At 54.5% G+C, this 18,281-nt stretch overlaps 1 protein-coding gene across 1 annotated transcript in view; it reads left to right on the forward strand.

The window, feature by feature from the left end:
- The window catches only part of AGAP3 (ArfGAP with GTPase domain, ankyrin repeat and PH domain 3), a 115,332-nt gene that overhangs the window by 30,026 nt on the left and 67,025 nt on the right, over positions 1-18,281 (forward strand). Inside the window, exons 7-9 of the mRNA XM_009277111.1 lie at positions 2,142-2,269; positions 11,788-11,943; positions 16,248-16,340. Of these exons, the coding sequence (XP_009275386.1) occupies positions 2,142-2,269; positions 11,788-11,943; positions 16,248-16,340 (377 nt within the window). The remainder of the gene's footprint in view (positions 1-2,141; positions 2,270-11,787; positions 11,944-16,247; positions 16,341-18,281) is intronic.

Genomic DNA, 18,281 nt, shown 5'->3' on the forward strand with positions numbered 1-18,281 from the left:
AGAGACCATTCTCATCTTGCCTCTTCCTCTAAAATTGGACCTACTTGTATTCTGGATATTGAGAAACCTTCTGCCTTGAATCTACCTTCTCCAGTGAAGCTCTGGGAGGCTGTCCTGAATGGTGTAAAGTCCTCTGCCGTGGAAGGTGAAAAGGCTTTCTCTGTGGTCATGCAGGACTTCCCTTCTCCTGCCATGTCCAATCTAGTTTGGACCCTGCTCTGCATAAGGTTTCTGGAACTGTCTGACTTCTGCTGTGGGTGCTCAGATGTCATTGTGTGAAGTGGCTTTCTGCCTGTCGTGTCCCTGAAAACGATTCCTAGGTACTGTGTGTCCTGTTGTGGGAATTTTGCTTTGCGCTGATGAGCTCGCCCTCTGAGTCTGTGGGGATGTGGCTGGTCCCATTGGGAGAGGCTGTCAGCTGCTGTACACGGGTGCTGCTCTCCTGAAGTCAGTGCTTCCACAGAGCCAGGGAAGCTGTCTGGTCTGGGGTCTGGCCAGGGAGTTTTCATTATCACTTTAGCAGCACAAAGAATGAGCCCCTCAGGCTTGTGTGGTAGAATAGGTCTTACCTGTCTTATTCTATGCTGGGTAATTTCTGAGTTCTTCCTTCCCTAACTGCTCCTCTGATGCGGGAGTTTGAATTTCCCCTGTGTCAGACCTGCCCAATTTCTACATCTCCTCCCAGGCTGCCTTCTCTGTGTAAACAGCCCAACACCACGCAGTGTGTCAGCCAGGCTGTGTTTTGACCTGCCTAGGTTAAAGCCGTTGTGTACCACAGCCTGTGGGGTCTGGGGGGGAGTCAGCAGAGGACATGTCCTATCCCTGTAGCATTGCCAGTCCCTCATATTGCCTTTCACGGGCAGCCAACATATGGGGTTCAGGGTTGGTGCAGAGCTGCGGTGCCTGAGCTCACAATGTGCCTGGCCAGTGTTTGAAGGAGAGGTGGTTTTACGCAGTGACCAGTGGATGAAGCTGTCCAGAGGAAAGGATGGAGGGGAGGAGAGCAGGAAAAACAGCAGGTTAATATGGTCTGTTTGGTGGGTGCAGGAGGGGTTCGTGCTATTTACGGGACTAATATTTAGCTTGGGAGTCTGGACAGGCTCCCAGCTTTATCAGACGAGCAGGTAGCAGCAGTGGCCCAATAGGCCTTCATCTGTCTCTCTGCGGGACATGGCACTGCAGCTGTGAGGTGGCAGGATTTTGCAGTTGCTATCAGCATCTGACTTTTCCAAATGGGTTCAGTCATACCACATGTATGGTGCAGCATCTTCTATCTTCCTGGAAGGAGAATGTGGCAGCTCCTTTATTGCAAGGGTGCACAATATGAGGCATGCTGGGTTGGACATGTGATGTTTCCAATGCCTTCAGTCGTGTTCATCTGAAAGATTCCTCCTCCTGTGATGGTGGGGGTACCCGGCCAGTGTGCAAGAGAAAACGAGGAATGGCGATGTGTTCTGCTGAACTCCTCAACAGCCCAGCTTGTTTGCTGTCATGCTCTTTGGTCAAGAAGTTTATTTCCAGAAAAGGTAGGAGACTGAGAAGATTGAAATGCAGTTTTGGGCTGTTGGCATCAGGCAGTGAGGTCACAGGAACTGGGAGAGTTGTTCCTCATGTTAGTTTTTTGAACATCTGGAGACTGTGAGGGTCACAAGGGCCCAGACTGATGGAGGTGGCATTGCCCAAGCTATTCAGTTCGGTAACTGGCTCCGGTAGCTGCTGTGAGGGGGTGACTGAGAAGTGACTCTGGCTGCCCAGAGATTCTTCTGCAGCAACCCAGGGCTCTGGGTGGCTCCTCGGTGTCCACATCAAGTCACTGCTCTGCATGAGAACCAAGAGAGCAGGTGGCCTTCGGGGACTCAGCATGACCAGCATGGGAAGCCTGCCCTGCTGCCTGCTGGAACAGCCACAGGCAAACACTGTCCCTTGCAGCTGCGTTGCATGGCAGCAGCAGGCAATGGGGATTGCGAGGTTGAGTGTTCTGCAGAAATCCTCCCTGTTAATATAGGGTGGCACAGTTTGAGCCGCAGATTTTGGCATCAGTCAGATGAAGCGTTTGGGTCTCACTGAAGCCTTCCAGAAATTCACAGGTGGAGAAAGTTGCTTTCTGGACTCTGACCCTGTCCCTTTCTCTCTTCTTCCAGTGGCTCAGAAGGTGGTGGCTCTACGGAAGAAACAGCAGCTTTCCATCGGTCCCTGCAAGTCCCTGCCCAATTCACCCAGCCATTCGTCTGTCTCTGCGGCCTCCATTCCTTCTGTTCATATCAACCAGGTGGGAAACGGGAACAGGGAAAGCCAGGGACCCCGCATGCTTCTCCACACCCCCTCAGGTCACTCGCTACACAGCACATTTAGCCTAGCTTTAGACTCACACTACAGCCCTGGAGTAGCTTTTGGAAAGAGCAGAGTGGTTGTCACCCTGGAACTTCTGTCTGTAGCCCAGAACAGCTTGATGCTTGCCGTGAGGTCCAGCTTCGTGTTTAAACTGTTGGGTCTGGCTCACGGTCTCCAGAGATGTCTGCTTCTACAGACACTGGCAGCAGAGCCGTGAGCAGTCTGCAGGGAAGCTCCTGGGCAGAGCAGAAGGAGGTCTGTGAAAGGGGCCTCGGTCTGGGTGGACACAGCTGCCCACGGTCCTGCTCCCCCTGGAAGCAGGAAGCTGATGGTCTTCCATGCATATACAGGTGGGCTTCTTAGGGGATGTATTTGTGGAGGGGCGAATTGAAGGAGTAGCACAGAGGAGGAGGAGGTTCTCCTCCCCTCTGCCAGAGGAATGGCTCTGAGCAGTTCTTCTGGCACAGCGTTAGCTTGGCAGGGACTGCCAAGGTCTCTGTGCCGGGAGGATGGTGAAGCCAGAGGTGTTTGTTCTGTGACTCTGGAGAAGCAGAACTGATGCAGGAGGGGCAGGTGAAAATCCAAAGCAGGCTGCCACGGTGAGTGGCTGGTGAAGGAGATCCTTTGGGCAGCCGCCTAATTGCATTAGGGCTTTCCTGCAGTTTCCAGCACCCACACAAATGCTGAGCTGTCTCTCTGATGAGGCAGGTGAGATACTGGGCTCTGCTGCTCCTCAGGGGCAGTCAAGCCAACAGATTCCAGCTCTGAAGCACCTGGCATATGAAATTACAGGATCTGTAGCAAGGACTTCAGGAAATCTGTCTGGCACGGTGCTGTCAGACTGAGGAACAGCAAGTGTAGCAGCTGGGTTTATGAAAGAGGGGAGACGATGTAGCCGGAGCAGCTGTGAGCCCCTCGGCTGCCTCAGCAGTGAGCAGTGCTTGAAACGGTTTTTGGGGAAAAGAGTAGCTAAGGACTCAGAGGAGCATGTAAAACTGAAGAAAATGCAAAGCAAGTTTAGCAAAACAAATTCCACCAGACTGACACTTTTTTTCATAAGGGGATTGGCTTTGAACCTTAGGGTGTATCTGAGCCTCTCAGCCCTGGAAGAACTTCTGGTACACCACCACAGGGGAGATTGTTCCTGTACAAACCTCAGTACTGTCTGCAGCCACAAGTTGGACCCTTACAAATTTTTTAAATACCCACGTGAAGTTTATACCTGACTGCATAGGCTTCTAAAGCTGGGCTACGAGTAGGTGTGTACAGATTTTTGCAGAGACCTGTGCCAGCTGCCTGGTGCTCCAGGTCACCTGGACACCAGCAAGTTCAGACGAAGTCTCTCTGTGCAAGTGAATAGGCTAAGCCCTGCTGACAGCTAGAGCTCCCTGATGAAGCTACATAGCTTTCTGATCAGAGCTTGTTTGTGTCCAGCGAGCTTGGGATGCAAGCAGAATGAGCACAGCTGCTTGCAAAACATACAAATCCATACCGTGCCCTGCAGTATGTCTGGATATGGGTGCTTTTTGAGAAGTTTAATAGGAGGCATCCAAGGTGGAGAGCAAAGTCCAGGGAAAATGCAGATTTGACTGTATCTGGTAATTTGAAGATTTTATTAGCAGACAAATTGTAAACAGTCAAAGACTGATTGGGAAGGAGAGGCAATCTGTACTGAAAGGGGGAGCGGGGTGGAAGATGGCCAAGGGCAGCATTCCTCAGGGAGGAGCTGAACATTTGTTTAATATTTTCTTCAATGTCCAAAGTATGAGAAAAGGGTCCTAACAAATATGTACTAATGGCACTTGCTGTGCTGGGCAATGTGTTTGTAGTGAAGATAAAAACGTGTTCCCTGTGTGAGGGGTGTGGGGATACCAGACGACTCAGTCTGATTCCAGTCGCTCATGTAAGTATGCATTGAAACTGGTGTAGGAACAGCAAAAAGCGAGTGGGAGGGAAAAGAGACCCTGACGCAAGAAGTTAAGCACTTGGCTTGTTTAGCTTAGGAAGGTGAAGTCTGAAATGGACCAACCCTGACCTCTAAAATACACAGATGTGAAAGGAAAGAACTTTTTAAGAAAAGAAAGTGCTAGAACAAAAGGGGTGGATTTAAGACTGGCCATGGGGAAGCAAGGTTTGGGCTTCAGAAGAGGTTTCTAACTGTGTCATGAGCTTTGTGAGAGGTTTTTGTTCAGAAACCTCCCTACTTCCCTTTCCTTCCTGCAGACTACCTTTCAGCCTGGTTTGCAGACAACATCTATGTAGAGGTGAATGCTGGCTCCTTGGCTCTGAGACAGGACCTTTACTCTCAGTACCTTGCTGTGCTTCTGGGGCTTTGCCGGAGGGACCTAGGTAGTTCTGGTGGGAAGCCAGAGCTGTTAAAGGGAAGTAACGCAGCATGCAGCTAACAGGAAATTGCAGCTAACTGTGAGGCCTTTCTAAGCAAGAAATATTTATTGATTGCCTGGGTTGTAGCAGTGTCAGCAATAATGATAGGCCATGTCATTCTGGAGCTTCCTTCCTGTCTTCCCTCCCCTGTACATGCCCTGTGCCTGTCTAACGCTGTGTCCCTCCTGCGCTCAGCAAACCTGGACGCCACAGTGAGCATCAAAGTTAATTTCTGTTTCCTGGGTCTTCTGTGGCTCAACCACAAACCCTTTCGGTTCCCGGTGACCTGCTGCAGTAATCTTTGCTGTGGTGTTTACACATCTCTCTTCCATTACAGAAAGCACTTCTCCTAAAAATAGAGTATGAAGTAACGGAACTGATGAGTGATCGTAAAATGCTGTGAAGTATTTCCCTGTTCTTGCTCGGGCTCAGGAATGAGGTTCTGGAGCTGCTTCCTGCTGTCCTCAGAGAAAATCCTACTGGCTTTGAGAAACACAGGTTCACTGATTCCTGATGTTTCTAACATGGACCTGGGCAGAGCAGCCACGCGCTCCGGTGCATATGGGCTTGCTGCCCATGCAGGAGGACACGCATCCAATAGTGAGCACAGTGACCAGGCAGTTATTGCAACAGGGATGCAAAAGAGCCCAGAATCGCTGCTCAGGAGTGCACTGTGATGGTAGTGACACACCAAAGGGCATGGTCTCTAGCACGAGCTGGAGCAGCTGTCCCTAACACAGGAGAGAGCTGTGTGCAGACAGCTCCAGAGTTCTGCTGGGTGCTGTTCTCCAGGTCTGGGCTGCAGAAGTGCCAAAGCCTCTCGTGGGGCTCAGTGATGGTGGCCTCGCTCCTGGGAGGTGCCCTCTGTTCCTGGCACTGAGATACCCTGTGGGGCAGCTCTGGGAGGAGGTGGACAGACTGTACACTGTCAGAAAGGACAAATGAGAGTGACAAGGTCTTTGCAGAGTAGTGCCGTGTTGTGTCTTTTCCTACCTGAGGGTATGGGGCTCTCGCCAAGGTTTCTTACTTGCCTTGTAAGAGAGCAGAAACTGGCACAGGGAAAAGGATCTCAAGGAAGGCTTTGGGAACACAGGATTTAACATGGAGATGAGATGGAAAGAGGCCAGAGAAAAAATACAGTTAGGAGCTTTTGTTTGCCTTGTACTGCAGCTAGATATTGGTGTACACAGGCAAGACACACACTGGGACAGAAGGATCTCTTTTTTTCTTCTCAGTACTGCTTGTGGGAACAGCAGGACTGGCATTTGCATCTTGAGTGCTTGGCCAGCAGGAGCCCCTGGGAGGCTGTACACTGCTCTGTCCTTGCAGGGCCTGGTTTTGGGTGTTGAGGTGTTGCCTGCAACTGCTGGCTGCGTGTGGTCGCAGCATTGCTCTGTCCCTTCCAGGCAGTTACAGCATCTCAGGCAGCATTTCATTACCCTTAGCCGGCTGCCTTTCTGAGGGCTGTTAGCAACAGCATTCCCTTCCCCCTGGATAGTCCCTCTTCCCTTCTGCCAGTAGCTATGGTTGAGGTCTGCTTCCCTTCATAGCTTTGTGCCCAGAGAGATGGTGGTGCCATCTGAGATGAGAAGGATGTTCTGCTCGGTGCCTGGTCTCCTGGCCTGTGCGGGCAGGGACAGCTCTGTCTTCTGGAGCTGTCAGTGAAGAAGGCACTTGTCTTCTGGAAAAGGGAACAAGTGGTCCCCGCAAAGGGTTGCTTACAGCAGGCAGGAGCTGGAATCCAGCCCTGTCTCTCATCCTACATCTGGGGACATCTTTTCTGGAAGTAGTTTGATGCTACTAGTTGAGCCAAACTAACTTATTTGGAAATGGCCATTACTTGTCTGGTCTCCTGACAATCTGGCCAGTCTATTGCAATTACTGGTAGAGGAGAGACCCCAGTGGACCCTGGTGATTTTGTCACCCATCTGTCTGGAGGACTTTCTTATCCTGGTGTGAGGTGGTGGCTAGTTTCCAAACCTTCGTGACCGTGCCAGGTTCCCACACTGGCAGGGCTCTGCGACAGCGGTGCTGTGTGAGGTGTTTTGGTGTCCTTGCACAGTGGATGATCCCCTTTATGAAACAGTTCTTGAACCAGCCAAAGGCTCTGGTTTCATTTCTGTCTTTGGGAATTTTGGATTTTTTGCTTTTATTCCACAGCAGTGCCTGGTGCCTCAGAGGACACTGCTCCCATCAAGGCAGAGAGGAAAGCAGCTGTAGTAACAGGTCAGCTGTGGTCAGGGTTTTCCACCAGCACTCACGAGTGTGCCAGACATGCTCGTCAGGTCTGTGACCCTGAGTACCGTCTTCAGCATCTCCCTGTTCCTCTGGCGTGGCAGGAGCCAGGGCCAACCCCAGGAGTCCTGCACGCTCCCTTTGGGGATGCCAGGTCTGCCCCTTGGGCATTCCCAGCGGCTTGTGGGATGTGGATCTGCACTCGTTTGAACAGACACTTTGGATCCCCTAGGGCCCTGCTGCCCCCAAGGAAAGCTCTTGCTTGCCTGCTGGTTCAGGCTCTCCTCCCCTGTGTCTCCTGTGTCCTGCCCACACCCGTCACTGGGCGAGCAGGTTAGATGTGTTTGGGAGCCCTGTTCCTCAGCTTGGCCTTGACTTCTACCCTGCTCCCTTCTGGCAGCTGCCTGTCCCTTGCCTGCAGGGTGTGGGTGGGAGTTTCTTGGGCCAGTGGATGCTTGCAGTACTCACAGAGTTATTCCACCTGATTTCCTTACTGTTGCTACCCTTTTCTCCATCTTTCTTCAGGGACTCAGAGATGCCTTTAGGAGTACCCCAGGCTGTGGGATGAGTCACCGTTGCCTGTTTGCTGTGGGATGGAAGTTTGTCTTTCTGCCAGGGAACTCATTCCCAGCAGCTGGCAGGAGGTAACACAGGCACCCCATGCTGAGCTTTGCAGGCTGGTGGAGTGAACTGCATAGCCTCCCGGGCCTTGGGGGCCATTGCCAGGCCCCGCTGCGCTGCCTGGGTGCCTGGCCATGCGCGGCCCTGTTCAGCTGCCCTCCTGGTGTGGGGCCGCCCAGTGTCACGGCTTCACTCTGATGGCCTTGGTCTGCGGTCCTGCACGGGCTCTTTGTTGACACCAGGAAGTGCATTTACCGAGACTTTAGTAAGAGAACAGATGAAAGGACTGGAAACTTAAACGTTTGCAAGTGAAATGAAACACAAACCGCAGCTCATCTGTGCTCGGTAATGAGTGCTTCCCTGCCTGTCGCAGCGCGTTTCAGCAGAGTACAGTCAGCGTGTGTGTCTCAGCAGCTGAATCAATGGGTTTCCTTGTGGAAGCCCGTGTCCCGTAGCCCACTCAGCTTGCAATGCCTTCCATTTCACGGTCTGTACTCTCCTCTGGCTTCTTCCCTGTTCCTGTGCAGACACTGAGTCGGTGGCTGCTGTTCATTTGCACTCTTCCATTCAGACCCCTTCCCAAATTTCACTCCTTGTTCTGCCTCATGTCTTTTTATGCCAAGAGTTACTACATCTTAACTTCAGCTGAGTTCTTCCCTGCTCAGGCACCCTATGGTACTATTGATGTTCTTTGAAGTTCACGATATCCACCCATTACATGCTAACGGGAAGGATTTGTCCCGCATCTGTTTTACTAAGTTTTCAGCTTCCACTGTGTTCTTAGATTTCGATAGCGACCACAGGTGGTTGTTCAGGTGGATCAGCAAAATAGCTGCCAGGAGCAAAAATGAGGTATTTGCCCAGAGCTGTCATCTTGTCAGGGTTCTCCCATATTCCTGCGATTTGTTCTTGGTCCCTGGATCCCTACTGAAGTCTTGGAGCAGTCTGCTTCAGTTGAGTGGTGCAGTGACTCAGGATTGCCTGTGTAGCTGGAGGCTGCACTGCTGTCTGCCTTTGGGGGAATTTCTCCTCTGCCCCCAAACTGGTGGGATGGTACCAGCCCTCACACTTGCCTTTGTAGCTTGGTGCGAGACATCCTTCAGCCCCAGTACCTTTCCTGATGTTTGGGTGTCTGTGGGACACCAGCAGGCTCAAATGCTTGTGTCCTTTGTCGCTCAAGAAAGACAGTAACCTCGACTTGTCTCCAACACTAGGCAAACTTATGGGCTAAAGAAAATTATTCTGGCCAGGCAAAAATTACAAACGAGGTTACAGGGAGTATGTAAGATATAAAACACAATTTAGCAAGATTTCTTCCTAGGAGCTTTAGTGTCCATCACCTAACATCCATAGGGTTTGTCCCAGCTGCTATGGCAGGAACTCAAACTCTACAGCCTCTTCTGAACTGAATCCTTCCCTCAGTCATAGCTTCATAAATGTGCTGATAAGGTTGCTGAAATATCCAGAGCTTAGCCAGGAGAGTACCTCAGAGTGGTTTCTGGACTCCTGGTAGCCTTGTCTGGCTCACCCTCCTGGGTAGCAGGTTCTCTGTGTTGCAGCATCGGCCATCTCTTCCCTCACACTTTGAATCTTTTTGGGTTTTTGACATGGTTCACACATTATGCATCAGTTAAATACTGTACAGGCATTGTTATGCCTGATCCTAAAGTTGAGCTGTCTCAGCAAATTCTCTTCGACTTGGTAACCCTAGCTTTCTGCATCTGTGCCTTCATCGCAAGCATTTGCAGAACACTTCTTCATGCAGTGTTGAATCCATGGTTTGCAGGAGCTGTCTCTGTTAATGGTTCAGAAGTCACTGGCAGGGTGGCACATTGCTTTGCTTCTCTGTGTCCCTGGTGGTCCCACCTCCCCTGGGACATGACAGCAGAACTCCCTCATTCAGCCCAGGGTTCATCAGCTGGACAGCCTCCGGAAAAGCTCCCTGGCAACGTTCACGTCTCCGGACGGAGTGCCTGGCCTCTTTTACACGCAGAGAAGTACAAGCAGACCAGGTTCCCACTCATTCTGCATTTCAGGGTGCCGGAAGCTTTCCTGTCTCCGGACAGGTTTGGGACAGTCTGAGTCCCGTACTTGCAGGGAGGCCACCTGCTCACAGCAAGGCTTTCCTGAAAGCCACAGAGCAGCTGCGTGGCCTCCAGCTCCTCAGTTTGAGCCACGCGTGCTGCCAGGCTGGTGGCAGGTAGGAGCTCAACCCCATGAGTCCCTTTCGGTACTAGGCTCCCTTTCCCCGCTGAGCCGTCAGAGAGCTGGGCAGGCTGCAGAAGATCTGTCGCATGGTGCTGCCCTGTCTCCAGCATGGGGTTAGGGTCTTCCAGACCCACCTGGAGGCGGTGGCCTTCAAGGACATTTTGTCAGGGCAATGTGCCTCCCCACAGGCTTCACCTCCTTGCTGTGGAAGGGTGTTTTGCTCTGACTTTGGGCAGCAGATAGCATGCTGCAAGCAGGCTGTTGTGGAGCTGCTCTGGAGCCTGGGGTAGCCCTGGCAAGTAGGGGCACTGTAACTTCCTAGAAGCAGCTGCCAGCTCCCCAAATGTGGCTGTAAAGGAGGTCCATCTCAGAGTCCTTCCAGAGCAGGATTTCCCTGCAGCACACTTAGCTGCCCTCAGTCAGAAGTCCCTTGCTCTGCCTCAGAGAGGAAGAAGTTGGGCTGATTCTTGGACAGCTCTTTCCTCTCTTAAAAGAAGTTCTTTTTCATGTGTCTTCTCCCCTCTCATCAGAGATGAGACGGTCCATAGCTTGAGTGAAAGTTGCACCCTTTCTAGGAGACTGGGGTGTGGGTTGCAGTTGCTGCTCTGCCTGCACAGCCTCTTTTCACGCTTCTAACGTTTCTTAACTGCTAGTCTCAGAGTAAGGCTCAGATCCCGTCAGGCACGGCGTGTGCACACGGGTGTTTTGTCACTGAGCACCTCTGGCAGATCCTCATCCCGCACGTGCTTGCACTTTCTGCTTTAAGCAGTAGGTGGGAGTGGAGGAAGTCCTGGGGCTGTCGGATGCCACTGCTCTGTGAGCATGTGAACTGGGAGGAGGCGGACTGCTCCCTGCAAGGTGTGCCAGAGCTCTCCTAGCCTTCTAGGGGCAGCTTCTTCAATGTGTTTTTGAAGTACTGTTCAAAGATCAGCAGAACTGCCAAAGAGAGCTCAGGCTGCCACATGCCTTGTAGTAAGACATACTGGGCTGCAGATCTGAAATGCTTTTGGTGCAGGTGTTGCTCCTTGGGACCTCTTGTAAGCTCATTTCCAGGTCGTTGCCCGCAGAGCTTGCGTGAGCAGAATGGGAGTGAGCAGCTACTTGTCTGAAAGAAAAGCATCACTGAGATGGTTGCACAAACTGCAGTTAGATCTTCCCCTCTCCCTGAAGTCAAGCGAGTTGTTAGTGAAGATGCAGCGCGTTGTCCCGCATGTTCCTGGACATGGGCCACTGCAGCCAAGGCCACGGTGGTCCACAGGCACAAGAGGTGTGTGCCACCCTTGGGGTCTGCTTGGGTAAACCTCAAACCAGTGGCAGAGATGGGTTTTACATAGGGCGTGAGCTTGGCTTGTGGCACCTCATGCTTCAGGACACTGGAAAGGCGAGGGCTTGAGTCATAGGGACACACATTCCCGTTGGTATCGTAGCTGTTGTCATGAGACAGGGAAGGGACCAAGTGGGACTTGGTGCCAGGCAGGCTCTGGGCTGTCTTGCAGCTTCGTGTCCGACAGTCTCTGCGGAGAGGAGGGTTCTCGCCAGCAGACTGTCCGAGGGATAGCTGCGCTGGTCCTGTGTTTTGGAGAGGGAGCACACTGAAGTATCCCCAGCCATGCCCCTCTGAGAAAAGAGCCAGCTGCTGCTATTCAGGGCTGCGTGGTTCATTGCTGCCTCTGTGCCTTTGCTCCAGACTTTTGTCTGGAAGGGCTTCCCTGGGCCAACAGCCAGCAGTCAGGTGTCTCTGTCCATTTGCTGCTCTTCACTGTTGATTTCAGAATTTTAACATTTTACCAGTGGAAAAACTAAAGCAGAATGAAGGGAAACAGCTTTCCCAGGATCCCCCGATGGGCAGGAGCAGTGCATGGCATAGGATGTCTCCCCTGTCCCAGTCCTGTGCTGCACTTCTTTGCTGCCGGTGCACAAGGCTGCATAGGTGGAAGGTGTTTCCGCAGTCGTGCCCCCAGGCAGCTGCCTGTCTCTGTCTGACTGTCCCGTCTTGTTCTGCCCTAGGCCACCAATGGTGGAGGAGCATTCAGTGACTACTCCTCTTCTGTGCCCTCCACACCTAGCATCAGCCAGCGGGAGCTGCGGATTGAGACCATTGCTGCCTCCAACACACCCACCCCCATCCGCAAGCAGTCGAAGCGGCGCTCCAACATATTCACGGTAAGTGACGCTGGGATCGGAGGAGCTTTGGGATGAGTTTTCTGAGGGTCAGGCAAGGAGAGGGGAAGGGAGCAGATCCGCAGCAGTCTCGCCCCACAGGCTTTTGTGCACTAGTCTCTAGGTGAACCTTGCTGTGCTGGCCAGGGAGGGATGGGTGGCAGGGGACGCAGAGCAGGTGCGTGGGGAAGTCTCCCCGCAGGAGTGTGCGTGTGCAGCAGGGAGGGAGGGAGCCTTCTGTGTGTGTAGGGACCGTGGTGCTGAGAGCTGCTTCTGGTGAGGGTGTGTGTGTGTGCATGGTGGGGCACCTGAGAGCAAGCCATTCCTTGCACACATAGGAGTGTGCATGGGGTATGCTTGTGTGCGTGTGTGTGTATAGCGTGTGTGTGTGTGCATGAGCAGAGCTCCCTGATCTTTACTGGGGAGAGCTGCACTTTGTGCGTGCACAGCACCAGTGACCCCTGCTGTTCCTCTCCTTGGGGCCCTATCCCCTGAGCGTGGCACAAAGCCCCTGGTGACTGGGCCTAGTGTTTGGTGCCAGCTGTGCTGTGCCAGGTGGTGCTGTGCAAAGCCCAGCACATGGCACTGGGCCCCATTTGCTCCAGTACCCAAACCCCGCGTCTGTGTGACTTGAGCAGTGCGCCTGAGAACTGCTGTGGGGCCTGGAGGGAGGGGAGGCATTAGGGAGCCAGCAAAGCCGTGGGCCCCAGGTGGTGCAGGGTACGTTTGCAGCTATTATCTCTGCTGGTTGAATTGCAGCCTGCCTCTCAGCACGCTTTCACACCATGCACACACTCGTCCACGCAGCGTGCACACAGTCCTGCCCACACACTTACCCTCGCTGTTAGTGCAGCCCATGAGTTCACCCTTGCTGTTAGCGCACACATACTCCTAGTCCCCATGTCTAGCATAGATAGCCTCTGTTCCCCATGTAAATGTGCTCCTCTCCCCCTGGTGCCCCTGTAAATGTGCTGGGCTCAGGCCTGTCTCCTCCTCCCCATCTAAATGTGCTTTCCAGCCACCATTGCTCAGTACACCTGTGTCTGCTGTCTGTGGAACTGGCCACCACAAAGTCCTTGTACGTGTTGCACCATGTTACCCTGTGTGAACAGCTGCCATTGCTCTGGACCCAGACCACATAAATTCACAATGCCCCATGCCCCATCCCTCTCACTGCACTATTGGCATCCCAGATTCCCCTGACTCCTCGTGCTGGAGTGTACCCATCTCCCCCAGCTTCTGACATCCTGGAAGCATTTGCTCTGATGTCCTGAATGCTCCGTGCGCTCCCCACCGTTTGCATCTCATACACCTCCCAGTTCTCTGTATGCACGTGTTCCCAGCCCCTCCCCAGCACATGTGCTCACCCCTGCTCCCTGTGCCGCCTGGCAGGTAGGCTGTCCCCCACCAACCTCCTCCTCCCAGCACACACCGCCCTTTGCAGTGGATCCACTGCTCCTGACGCATGGTTGTTTCCTTACTAGCCCTCCCCTCCTCTGTGTGCTCACGCCTCCCTGAAGATGCCCTGTAGGTCTCCTGTTGTTGATGATCATGCTTACTGTTGCACTTCAGTGCTGATGGATGCTTCTCCCTCCCCGCCGTTTCTCTTGCTCATGCTTGCTGCTGTGCACCAGTGCACGCGGGCGCTTATGCACTGCCACCCATCCTTCTGCTCGCCTACGCGTCGACGGGTTCTGGACTCGCCGTCAGCTCATGTTCACGCTCTCTCACTTCTCCTGGAGCCCCGTGCTCAGCTCACTTGATGTGGGCACACACTCATGGGGGGAGGAGGAGGGCAGCTTGCTGTGGGGCTTATGCTTATTTGCTGTGGACGTCATCATCCTTCTAGGGCTCTCACTTGCTCACTCATTCTGGGCTCAAGCTTGCTCGCTCTCACTGTGGGGCTTACCTGTGCTCATCCGGGCTTGCGCTCACTCGCCGTGGTGCTGGGGCTTACACTCACTTGCTTGCTCTTGTGCTGGTGCACATACATGGCTCACATTGAAGTCTTCACCCCATTTGGTCGTGGCAGCAGCAGCAGCTCCCGACACCTCCTCCCACAGTGGGACAGGGCCAGGAAGAGTAGGGAAGGGAAAGGAAGGCTGTTTTTCTGCCGCTAGCTTTTCCCAGGCAAGCAGCGTAGGTGTAGCCAGCAGCCCCCGTCCTTGCGGGGTCCCCCAGGTGGGCACAGGCCTCTCCAAGGTCCAGCGCTGGGCAGGGCCGTGCTCTGCTCAGTTCTGGGAGCAGCTGCAGCCCCAGTCCCAAGCTGTGCCTGGCTCCTTCACGTTCAGTCCTCCTCCTCCTCTCTTCCTCCTCCTCTCCTCCTCTCCTCCTCCTCCTCTCCTGCTCTCCCCTCCTGCTCCCCTCCTGCTCCCCACGCCGGATCGCACCCTGCCGCCGCAGAGGCGGGGGGCTGCGTGCGCGAGAAAAGCGCCCCGCCGCCGCAGAGGCGGGGGGTCTCGTGCCGGAGACCACCAGGTGGAGACAGACTCTGCCCGAAAGGCACCCACCCTGTCCCCGCTAGCTGGAGCCCAAACCCCAACTGCTGCTGCCGCCGGCGCCTCGCTCCGTGGCCTGTCTGTCTGCCTGTCCGCTGGCGCCCATCGCTGACAGACTCGTGTCCGTGTTCTGAGTATAACTTGCCAAACTCTTTATTCTTTCGTGCCGGAGACCACCAGGTGGAGACAGACTCTGCCCGAAAGGCACCCACCCTGTCCCCGCTAGCTGGAGCCCAAACCCCAACTGCTGCTGCCGCCGGCGCCTCGCTCCGTGGCCTGTCTGTCTGCCTGTCCGCTGGCGCCCATCGCTGACAGACTCGTGTCCGTGTTCTGAGTATAACTTGCCAAACTCTTTATTCTTTCGATATTTGCAGATATGTGCCACTGTTTCCAACTTTTCATCAACAAAAAGGCCTTTCCAACTCCTTCCAAATTAGAAGATCCAGGTGGTTACACACGGCACCTCTGTACAAATTCTCTCACTTTTCATTGCCTCTCCAGGGCCGGATAAGGGATGGGCACTGGGATTGATCTAAGATTAGAGGCTCGCCCGCCCTCCAGCCAGCATGGGTCCCCCCCTCGGAGACACGCAGGAGCCTTTTAAATCCCCCCAATGTAAAGTCTAGGAAGCGCTGAGACGGCCTGCGCCTGCACTTTAAGCTGGGACATTTCTGGGCCTGCTGGATGCTGTCTAGGCACTTTCCATGCTTGGGGATACCAGGCGGACGACCCTCATGGGATGGGAAGACCTGCAGACCCACCGGGACCGGGCGACAGCAGCGAGTGGAGCTGGATGGGCCAAAAGACGCTTTGCTGCTGCCTGCGGGAGCTGCTGTTAGCGCCTGCCGCTAGCACTCAGCTCCTTCCTCCCTACTGCACCTCCTGCAGCCTGCATGGACTCCTGCTCCTCCTCCTCTTCCTCCTCGCAGCAGAGCAGCCATCTATGTCTCTTTAGTTTTCTTCTCTTTCAATCTCTTTGTTTTGTTCTGGGCCCAAAAGCAAGTGAATCGGTGCCCCAGGCGCGTGGGGCTCGTGTCCCTTTCTGATCCAAAGCACATGGGGCGCTCCTGGACTAAGGGGGTGTGTAGGACGCTCCAGAGAGACGCTGACGCTGCCCTTCTGCCATTGTTGTGATTCTGAATGTATTGGTTGTGCTCCATGCCGTGTATGACTTGATATTTTCCTCTGTCCTAAGCACTTTGAATGAGTTCTGCTCAACAGACTGTATATTTCATATTGTATTTATTGGAGTTTGCTCTCACCGCAGCTGCCCTCGGGGGCTGGCGGGTTTTGCTCTCAACTCTCTAGACGTGTGATAGATATTTATTGTCCATGCTCTTTTGTAAGGGGCTGGTATCTCTGCCCGGTGACCTGTGCTACTTTGTATGGTGCAAGTGTGTTAACAGAATAAATCTGTTGGATTAGTAGAGGTGTGAGTTCCTTCACTGCCTTAGCCTCTCCTGCTTCCATCCATGCTCCACCTGCATCCCATGCCATTTCTGTCTGTCGCCATGTCCTGTGTGCCCCTGTGGGAGGGGGGGTCAGAGGTAGCCCCGTTCTGCTAGGAGGACAGCTTTGCTTGCAGTTTTGGGGGGAGAGGACAGCTTGCCAGGGGACAGGTGGTGGGGAGGCTGGGTCTGGAGTGTCCCTAGAGGGGACGGGCAAGACGGTGGCTGCTCCATGCGCTGGGAGGCCTGGCCTGGGGGAGAGTGGTCTGGTCTGGTCTGGCAGCCCGCTGGGGATGGTGGGGCCATGTGTTTCCATCTCCTGTGCCCTGTCTCTAATGGACCTGTGTCTCTTCTCTTCCAGTCTCGAAAGGGTGCGGACCCAGAGCGGGAGAAGAAGGTGCCGGAGTGTAAAGCGGACAGTATCGGCAGCGGGCGGGCCATTCCCATGAAGCAGGTTCGATCCTCCTCCCTTCACCCCCATGCAAGAGCAGGCTCCCTGGGGAGGTGCCACGAGGCTTTACGGTGTGGACTGGTGTGCCTTCGCTCTGCACGAGGCACGGGAGAGTGCAGAGGAGCTGCGTGCCTCTCGGCCTGGCCGACCAGGTGCCTTGGGGGGCTGCACACCTGCCTGGACCCGAGGAGTGCTGTGCCGGGGGTGTTGGCATGGACTCAGCGCTGTGTGCGGTGCTGGGCACGGAGCAGGGGCTGCTCTGGCTGGCTGGCAGAGCGGTTCCAGCAGAGGGCATCCGCGCCCCGCACCCGCTTCGCGGCCCCCCAGCTGCAGCCCCCCTGCTGCAGCGCTCCTCTCCTCTCCTGCGCCACTCTCCTGCTTCTGCTCCACACCGGCCCAGCTGCCCTCTGGCAGGACAGGGAGACTCTCCTCATCATGGGCAATGGCAAAAAGCAGCAAGCACAGCGCCTGCGCCGTGAGCCATTGTGAATCAGAGGGAGGCAGCTGCTTGCCCCAGCAGCAGTGCATTCGGCTCCTGGCTTCCAGGCAAGCTCAAGCTGCCTGGAACCAACCCTGAGCATTGCCTGCCCCCGTGTCCATTGACTGGAAAGCAGCGACGAGTAATGTCCGGGCGCTCCAGCAGCACCCAAGTGAACCAAGTGGTATGGATTCGCTGGATGGTGTTTCCACCATGATTTCCTCGCACTACTGGCAAGGCTCATCCGTACACTGCTTTGCAGCACCTGGCTGTGCCTCTGCCTTGCACCCTGTGCCCCCTGTTGTGAATCCATTTTTCTTCCCATGGCCCTAGCTGGCCTCTCTCTGCCCTGTCTGCCTACACGCTGCCAGAGCTGAGCTGCTGTGCATGTGGGGCCGGTTACATCTCTGTGTCGCAGGAGCATTGGTCAGTGGGGCGGGAGGGCAGAGTCTGCATCCCAACCAGGTACTGTCTCCCTGGTACCGTTTTGTGCTGAGTATTCACTGGGGAAAGAGATCCCTGGGAAGGACTCAATGAGGCCAGGCTGACTGAGGAATGGGGTGGTGGGTCGAAAAAGAGAGACCCTGCTGCTGCTGGAGCTTCCAAAGCTTCCTGCCCTTTTTCAGTCCATATAGTAATACTGTGAAAGGTTTGCGAAGGGCTGTTGTCAGTGCCACTGGGACAGTGCTGGAGACAGCAGTACCGATGCAGGGGAGCGGTGCTGGAAGGAGGTCTGCACTAGGGAGGGCAGCATTCTGAAGGTTGGCTCTGGGGCTGGAGAAGAGCAGTGGCAGGGGAAGCAATGCTGGGCACTGCGGCAGGGGCTGTGGGGCCTTGCACGTGGAGGCTCTACTTCCAGAGTGCCAAAGGTTTGCACAGCCCCAGCAGGACGGGGCATATCAGCTGCATGCCAGATCATGCCCCTTCTCTCTCAGCAGCACAGGTCCTTTTTTTTAATCTCCTGGTTGGAGCAGGGATTAAGGTTCCTTTAACTGTTTCTTCCACCGCTTCTGCTGCTCGGGTGCTTGTCCCTCTGTCCACACTGCTCCTCTCATTTCCAAGCAGAGCTGGCTGCCTCTGCACACACTCCAGTAGGGACCGTGTGCTGGAGACGATGGGCATACCTGCTCCAGCACCACCTAGCACTGACCTAGAGGGCTGTGAGGTGCACAATCCAAGCCCTGCCTCCTGCCATGTATGCTGCCTTTTGGCTGCCAGTCAGCATGGTGGGTAGTTGGTTTGTGGTGGCAGCGCCTGTGTGCTCTGATTTTGAGTCAGCCCAGCATGGCAGGCGGTGGAAGCAGTGGGCAGTTGTTCTGCGGGGAGGCTGAGACCAGAGCAACTGGAGCCTTGAGCTAGACCTGACTTGGCTCCCCAAAACCATGCTGCTGACTGCAGGAGGTCTGGTTGTGGGAGGTCCATGGCCTTTTATTTCTGGACCTTTGGGTTGCTTTTTCCAGGATTTC

The sequence above is a fragment of the Aptenodytes forsteri genome, unplaced genomic scaffold (genome assembly GCF_000699145.1).
Source record: "Aptenodytes forsteri isolate BGI_AS27 unplaced genomic scaffold, ASM69914v1 Scaffold466, whole genome shotgun sequence".
NCBI classification, from domain to species: Eukaryota; Metazoa; Chordata; class Aves; order Sphenisciformes; family Spheniscidae; genus Aptenodytes; species Aptenodytes forsteri.